The sequence below is a fragment of the Apteryx rowi genome, unplaced genomic scaffold (genome assembly GCF_003343035.1).
Source record: "Apteryx rowi isolate R43461 unplaced genomic scaffold, aptRow1 scaffold_7, whole genome shotgun sequence".
Taxonomy (NCBI): Eukaryota; Metazoa; Chordata; class Aves; order Apterygiformes; family Apterygidae; genus Apteryx; species Apteryx rowi.
Window position 1 is genome coordinate 1,735,453 of NW_020450982.1, and position 9,026 is coordinate 1,744,478.

The following is a 9,026-nucleotide window of genomic DNA, read 5'->3' on the forward strand; positions in this document are numbered from 1 at the left end:
GGGCCTGTCTATCACAACTGGTTTATTCTATGACGAGTTGCTCAACAGATGTCCTTCTGGTCGAATAATGCAGCAGCATACTTGTGCGTTGGCTAAAATTACTTCAACTTTGATCACTTTTGTTCAGCACATCAGTCTGGCATTGTGCTTTATACCAACATAACACTATACCCCGAGCATGCCTTTCAGGCTTAGAATAGCAGAGGAATGTTATTGAATTCAGTGCAGTTACAGATGAGTTAATGAAAGAAGGGAAATACTGTTTTTTTCATAATGCCTTCTTGTTGTTCTTTGGAATTAAAGTGGAATCTGAGGAATGTGACTCCCGAGTTATTTATTTTTACTTCTGAGGGCTTTTTGAAAACAATATTATGCAGTTCTCTTGAGCCCGGGTTTCACTTGTTATTTCGAAATAGCTAGTTTTAGAATTTTATATCGTGAAAATAATATTAACAAGACTTTTTTTGGGATACGTAACTGAAGAATAGTTATCTCGCAAAGACAATTTATCCTGGTATTTAATGCTAGAAAAATAAAACAGCAAGGACCATGCTCTTGTGATCTCAGCTTAGTATTGTTACATTCTGGTGGGATGTTGTGGGGTCAGTACTGAGTAATGACATCTCTTTACCTTGATACCCCTGCGAAACGAATACGGCACAGCAGGCTAGCTTCTTGTTAAGAAGCAGTGAAGAAAAGCTGTTTGTTTTAAACAGTAGGAGTGAGATCATATACCCAATTCTATAGAGTTCTGTCTTCCATAGCTCCATTTTTCACAGGTGCGTGTGTGTATGGATAGATATTTGAAATGGATTGAAACCAGTGTTTTTAATAATTAAGGTGTATTTTTGCTTTCTTAAAAGCACGCTTAAATATCGGGAAGCAATGATATGAAGTGCACTTTAATTACTAGTAATTACTTCAGCATTCTGTATCTGAAACAAAATAATGCTCTTGTTTCATTTTTTAATTAAAATGTAGTTTTAAAAAAATGTAGTTGAAGTGTAGTTACCAGATCAGACTCTGTGCAAAAACTCCTGGACAAAACCAATATTAACATAAAGGTTATTGAGTATACATGTAATTTACTAGCTAAAGAAAAAAAAAAAAAAGAGAGATCTTAATTATTTCTTAAACAAACTGTGAATTCAGAGCCGAGCTGAAAATTAAAAACAAATATATGTTGTGATACAGAAATGTCCAGATAAGGCATTCGCACAGTCTGTTTTGTCCTATAGTGACATGTAGAATCATATAGTTGTAACGTATCTCGCTGCTAGTTTATAAATTGAAGTGATTGTTTTCCACTGATCTGCGCAGAATATTTATTTATAAAGCTTTAAACTGATAGTGCTGAAATTATTTAACTCTTTAGCCTAGTTAACACTAATAATTCGTATTCCCATGCCAATACATTAAATCTGTCCGGAAGCGCGAAGCATCATTTCACTGTTTTTACGAAGAGGCACTTTATGAGTATGAAGTAAACAGCAATAGTGAGAATGAGCAASAGGAATTGAGTGGAGGAGCTGGGAACTGGAAATACAGCACTAATAGCGCTGCACTTTGAGCTTGCTCTCTATTTATGCTCTGAACTCCCTCAGTGGTATTTATTTGTTGGCAAACCCGTGCAGCAGTGCCACGGAGAGTCTTCTGCAAAACGTTGCCCAGATCAACATTTGTGAGCGTGGGTATGCATGTAAATCCCTGCCTCCTCCTCCTTCCATGCAGGATATTTGTAATGATGGAGCAATTCTTCTACCGCTTAATTTCTGCAAATGTATCCTTCATCCGTGTACTAGTATGCCTGCACTACGTGCAAAGTGTGAAAGAAAGAGTCCGTGCAGTGTTCCTCTCTAAAGATGGTCCTGAGGAAAAGAGATTTGGTGCTGAGTATTTCATTATGCAGACACGGTTTTTAGATGAAATCTACTGCCGGATTTTGCATATACATTCTGCACTAAAAATAAATACTGGATGGAATGTGTATATATTACCATATAACTTCATCATGTTTTCAAATCTCAGCTCTACGTCAGTGATGAAACTATGGCAAATAACTGATTCATAGTTAGGGTCAAATTATATAAAACGTGTTATAGTAGGTTGGCTTGTTTTATTGCATTATCTCTATTAAAATAGTAGGTTAGAATCTGCTTTCATTCATTACCTAAGAAAACTTTTAAGTATATAGATTATGTTAGTATTTCTCATTTTGGCAAAGATTTCAGCTGTCTTCCCAATCTTACGCCAAGAGCAAACAGTGCTCCAAGACAGAGACTGTTGTTAACTTAGGGTAAGTGTGCTGAGCTGCAAGACCCATGCTCGTTCAAAGACCTTTTTCAGTTCACAGATTTGATTAGTAATACCTCATAGCAGAAGTTAAAATACAGTTAATTGTTGGTTCTTTCCAGTTGACAAGCCAAAAAAAAAAAAAAAAAAAAGTTAAGACATCAAAGGAGAGTTTTTGGAATACGGTATACAGTCTGGACATTTGCTTTATGTCAAATCTTATGCATCTGCCTTAATATCTTTTGTTTTAATGTGTCAAATATTTGGTTATCCTGTCTGGTAGGGTTAGGCTGTGTGACCTTCTTAAAACTGGGAAGCGAACAGAGAATTTCTGACTTCCATTGATTTTCTGTCTAGTGGATAATTATATAAATTGTTAGTAAAACATATCAAATCTTAACGTTTGAGAATGTTTTTCAGGACTGTAATATGGGTGGCTGAGATCTGTACTTGGAAGCCGAAGTAGAGCCCTGAAGATGTGGGAGGGCCATATATTCAGATGTAGCAGACTTACGGAAAACAAATCAAAACCCAGCATTCCTTGCTATAAGAAATGCTACTATTTTATGGTGCTGATCCAGTTCTGATCCAGCTGGGCAATATTTACATGTGCTTTTTACTTGTGCTGTCTTTATATTCAGGTGTAAGGTGTCTTTCAGAATTTGAGATAATGCTCTCTATCCCAAATACAAAAATACATTTTCGTGGTTTAAATAACTGCTTATCACAACCCCCTGGTAAAACATGCCAGCTTTTTTTCTGTGTTCATGTTCTTGAGGAGAGAGTTTGGTAAGCTGTTGTATTTTACTGTGTTCTTCCTATATTTGCAGTTTTGAACTCTTCCTCCTTTTCCCCCTCCCTTGCCCCGACAACCGTCATGTCAGATCATTAATAGTAGTGGCTTGTCTTGGATAGCATGCAAAGAGAGTTATTGTAAAAATTACTTTATTTCCTTTTTGATCATAAATGCTTGAAATGTGTTGTCTTGTTGGAAATGTGATTATTAATTTGTACTTTCATATTTAACACTACCACTTTATTTCTGGATCCCATTTAAGAAATGTGCGCAGAAATAGTTAAATTTCTTATTGCACTAGATGTACCAAGAACCTAAAATTTTTAGGTGAAATCAGAATAGGTTAACTAGCAAAAACTGTAACAGAATTTTTGTTATYATATTCTCTATCCCTTCAGTTTGTTCATTATTTTGTGTTGTTTTCTGCTTTAGGAATCTGTGTTATGAAAAGTTTTACACATTTATGATGCTCTATAAATCATCATTTATAATGATTCATAATTAATGTATTTCTTTCTATAACAGTTRATTCAGTTGCTTTCAGCAGAACTGTGCTTCCCCTGTATTGTGTGTAATCTTCTGGAACAGATCTGGGTCTTCGAGTGTTGGGGGAGCCAGTTTTACAATAAGTAAATGGGAAAAAATCAAAAAACTTGAGATTGTGATGAAAATAATGCAGTTTGGCTGTATGCTTTTGTTATGTACCAGTTCTGGTTTTCTTTAACAGGTAAAGCGGAACGTGTATGACCTAACGAGTATTCCTGTTCGTCACCAGTTRTGGGAAGGCTGGCCTCCTTCTGCCACAGATGACTCAGTGAGTAGCTCTGGTTCTCGTTGCATTTTTTCCAAGAAAAATAGCTGATTTTTACTTGGCTTTATGATCAGAGTCTCTCAGCGGCTTTTTTTGTCCCATATACAGTAACTTATGGTTATTGCACGTACTTCAGAGCTTTATCTTGAAAGACGGGTACTAATTCATTGGCTTTTTGAAGCACACAGGTAGATCCACAGAAATTATTCACATGTATCAAATTCAGAGCGTGTTTTAGACTAGCAGCACACAGTGTTCCTAGAGAGAAGCAAAGTTGCACAACGTTTTGAAAGTTGAAGAGGGCTATTGCAGTGACTGAACATCAGGAGAGTATCCCATTTTTCCGATGTATTCTGAGGACATATCTAGATATTTTCCTCAGTTGCGTCTGAGGCATCAGTTCACTGGTACAGTTAAGCCTGGGCATGGCTAAGCGGGCAGGTGTTYGTGTTGAAATCGGTGGAGAGCTTTACTTGCTTTTAAATTATGTACTTTGGTTCTTGGAGAACCGGTAAGAATTGGCAAGATTACATTTTGAAATAGTAAATATTATGTATACGAGAGATGTCAATTTTCAAACATATTCTGCAGGTTTTAATGTTGCATTATTTAGAAATGGAACAAAATTATTATTTTTTTACATCAATATGTACACTTGATAATGGAATCAGCTAGTTGTGAATATCTTGCAAATTCATGAAATTGTGAGACTTAACTGTGTAGAATTATGTTAATTATACTTGCCTCCTTGCATGATTGTCCCCACAGTATATTTTACAGCATCTCATTCAGTTTTACTGATGCAATTTTTCTCTGGTAGTATATTGCTAATGCCAGCTAGTGAGGTCTGCCTTAAAAAAAAAAAAAAAAAAAAAAAGTAATAAAAGAGAACAAAAGGCAGAAATAATAATGCAGTTATGTTGTACATAACTTCTGTGATAGTGACCTGCAGATAAAAATAAGTGTTTCTACTTTTACCATTATTCATTTAAACTAAGGGTTGAATTTGAGTATTTCACAAAGTGAAAATGAGACGGGGATCCGCTTTCTCTACACATTAGCATTATCTTCAATGTATTACTTTGCTGTCAGTCTCTGCTCCCCTTCTTATAAAGGAAAAATTGCTGTTTGTATGATAAGCTTGCTTCTCTTTTGGCTCTGGGCAAAGCATTTATGCCAATCCAAAAAAAAAAAAAAAATGCAGAGACTGTCTGATTACCTACTGCACTTGTGAAATATGTCGGTGGCGGTGTTTACAGAAATAGTGGTTAAGTTTGAGAGAGGTAGATAAATCTGTGGCCATGTATTCAAGAGCATATTGGAGACTATAGATACAAGATTTGAAATAATGGCATGGTGTCATGTGGTAATTAGGCTTTGAAATGTGGATCCATTTTAACATTTTATTAGTTTTTATCAGCCCCTCAAAAGAATTGGAAACTCAACACTATTAATCTGTTTTCCYGCAGCTCTTAAGAAAAACAAAATAAATCAAGGGAAAACCCTTCTCTTGAATAGGATACCTCACATACGTAAAACCCGTAAATCTGTCTAAGTCTGTTTTTACAAGTGACATTGTTGCAGGTGAATTTTTCCCGTTTCATCTTTAATGAAATTGGTGAATGTTGAGTCATCTGCTGCAAGGCAGGAGAGTCCTCGCAGCTCACGGCTTGAATCTGGTGCAGCTGAGGCTTGTCAGCTGTGTAAACAGATTTGAATGTGTTACCAACAAAAATATAATTAATTTCTGTCTAAAATTAGAGGCCATAGCTTARTATTTATAAAGATTTAACGTTAGCGATGATTATTTGAGTATTTTTCCTTTGCAAATTAGAAATATTTAGTAATAATTACTTCAGTAATAAGTAATGCTCTCTTCAGTTCAGTGACAGATTTTTTTTAAATCACGTTGTCTGTATTGAGTTTTCCCATGTGCTGTATTGTATGAGAGTTTAGTACGTAGRCGCAGCTAAAGAGTTAAAGACAGACTTGATTAAAATACTTTTTCATTTACATTTTATGCAGCATAAGAAATACTTTGTAATACCACAGGAGGCTTTTTCAGTGCGGTTCTCGTTAACCTTTGGCTTAGCAAACAGGACAACTAAATAGACTTTGCATAATTGGATTCCTGTATCATCTTGAGTCTCTTATGAACCTGACAGACTACAGTCTTCTGACATTACCAGGAAATTCAGTGGAGTCAATAGTCATTTAAAACATTGTTGCTTCGTCTCCCCTCAGAGTTAAGATATGTTCTCTGCTTGTCGCTCTATCTAATGAAATACGGGTTACTGTATGAATTGTCAATAACTCTTTCAGATGTTTTGGCACACTTCCACCAGGGAAATGTAGGTACCAAAACCTCCACAGGTAGKGGAATGTTTTCATGCTACGGCTGTTTAGCTGTGAGAAACAAGGTATACGTGCTCTCCGGAAGGCTCCTCTTACAGTTCAGCAAGGACGTATTTTTAGTTTTTAGTGTGCCTGAATAAGTTTAACGCCATGAGTTATCTCTCTTCTAATTAAAGTTCAAACAATGTAAATGTATGGGTTTTAAATCATTCTCTTTTTAACAAGTTTACTTAAGTAAAACTTTAATTAATATTAAAGACTTAATTTTTCTATTTTTGGGTATAAACCATCAACCGATGTAATGAAGTCTTGAAAATTATGCTAGAAAATTAAAAATTAATAATAGTTTGTTTTACCTAGATTTGCTGTTTTTTCTTAATCTTTATTTTTATTTTGGATATCATAACCATTTGGGATATCATAAACATTACTGAGCCGGTAAAATGAGACCCAAGCCAGAATAATTTACTAGGATTTCTAAAATGTACTTAATTTCTCTTTAATATATTGGCTGAACTTCCAAAATCTGCTGGTAATTACTAACATTGCCAAGTGGAATGAGTGAGCTTCAAATACGTATGTATATAAAAATAAATAAATAAATAAAAAATCTGAGATCAGTAGGTGGTATTTTGGTTACAGTTTTTAAAAGGAAGCATTATGGTTTTGTTTACTTATAAACAGATGACTTTTTGCATACTGGCTTTACCCACGTATGTTTGAGGTAAAACTTCCCCCCGCCCCGAGGTCGGTGGATTTTTCACTCGTTTCAGTAGGATGAGGTTTTGCCCCTAATGTTTCTGTTGGTTTCACAAGCCTGGAACACCAATACACCAAGCGTGGGAAGCAGAAGAGGGGTTGCTTGTGCACAGCTTCCCTTCTTGGTATTTAAGCTAAACCTTTTTTTTTTTTTTTTAATTTCATTGTTTTAAGTCACCTCAATGTAGCAATGAGAAACGCCTACTTTGTCATAAGTAACAATAGTTAACTTGTCACAGTGGAATTTACTTCTGCACGGAAAATACATAAAACCCTTAGAATGAGTCTGGGGGGGGGGAAAGAGAAAGAGACGAGGGCAGAAGATGAAGTGCCCCAAGTCACAAGTGCTCAGTCAGCTGCAGATCTGGTGCTGAGGACTTAATGCTTCGTTTCCTAGACGGTATGGTTGATCAAGACCTCCTGTCCTCCTTCCACCACTGGTAACTGCACTTTCTCCTCCTGTAGAGAAACCGGTGGGTGCTCCTTTAGGCAGCAGTGGGACTAGAGCTCCAGACTGCCGTGAGAAGGAGGCAGGTTTGAGTTGCACGACTGCCGGTAGCGGTCCAGACGTGGCGCGGGTGAAGCCACGGACAGATGGAGGCTCTGTGTCATCCTCTGGGAACTGCACCTCTGGGGTGGCTGTTGCATACGTGGCTGATGTTCCCTAGCTGAATTTAATAAAGACTTCTGGGTTATAGTCCAAACTCTCAGATTATTATTATATTATTCTGTTGTTATTATTGTTATCATCACATTTATGGATGATCTAGTTAGTGCCGGTGTTGTGTTTAGCTATTTCATTGGTAAGTACTAAGCACAGTCTGTTTGTACAGATAGAAATAGAAATTAAGAATGCTGACAAATAATATTCCGGTACAAAGTCAAACCATTTTTGACATTATAGTTTTTGGCTGGTCTCCAGATTTTCAGAGAGTTTGACTTATGACATCTGAATATTTAGTATCTGGGAGTATATATGTCTTTTTCCCTTTGAAAGTCTTCAGAAGGCTTTCTGAATATTGTTGAAGACTGTCAGTGTGATATGAAAACTAGCCCAGAGGTTTAGACATTGGCTGTTTAATTTTAATGGATGCCATGTCTTAATTTACTGGATTGTTTGAAATTTTTCCTCTGGATTTGATATGACTAAAGAGCAAATAGTCATAACAGAGGTGTACTTTCAGATATGTAAAATATACATATTTCAGATATATAAAATTGATTATATTGATATTAAAATACATACATCTTTAGAAAATACTCAACTATATTTTTCTGTGTCCATAGCTTGTAATTATAATTGGAACTTTCTGTAATATTTATTACTTTTTGTGTTACTTTCTTTCCATAGTTTTCATCACCATTTGCAGTGGTGTGGTAGAGTGGATCTGACAGGTGCATCCTTTTAATTTAGATATTTGGAAGAATACTTTCAGTCTGTGTTGTTATGTGGGTTCAATAAGAAGGCTTAAATGTCAACCTAGCATTTGTATTATACTCACAACTCAGTTGCAAAAGTGGTGAGACAGTACCCAATCTTGGAAGTTCATGGAAATCTATGAAGTTAATCATTCATCATCATCAGGAAATAGAATAAATATCTTTATATTAGATAATCTTCTGACTTTGACTTGTGGTTTGCTTGGATGTTTTTGTATAGATTACAGTATGATGGAGTATCATGGTCTTTCCCCAAAATGAGCAAGAAGGATGCAGTTGTTCCTTTGCAATTTTTATTATTGTCCCTGCAAAATGTCTATTTCCTATTTATAAAAATTAAGAGAGAGTAATTGAGATTCATTTTGTTTATATACAAAATATATCATCACAGAGAAARTCAATTTTGTATTACGTTAGTACTTTTTTGTCACAAGAAAATTTATTAATTTATTTAAATTTATTTAGGATTGTCAGGTTTTAAAACACAAAAATAATATAWTTTAATGTTTCAAAATTCAGCCATTGGTTAACTGACTGAAGTGGACTACACTACCTATAACATTGCTTTTCAGA

The 9,026-nt window shown here is 35.5% G+C and overlaps 1 protein-coding gene across 1 annotated transcript in view; it reads left to right on the forward strand.

Annotated features, from left to right (window-relative positions):
* FAF1 (Fas associated factor 1) overlaps positions 1 to 9,026 on the forward strand; it is a 175,645-nt gene that overhangs the window by 80,082 nt on the left and 86,537 nt on the right. Inside the window, exon 9 of the mRNA XM_026086933.1 lies at positions 3,816 to 3,902. Coding sequence (XP_025942718.1) covers positions 3,816 to 3,902 — 87 coding nt within the window. The remainder of the gene's footprint in view (positions 1 to 3,815; positions 3,903 to 9,026) is intronic.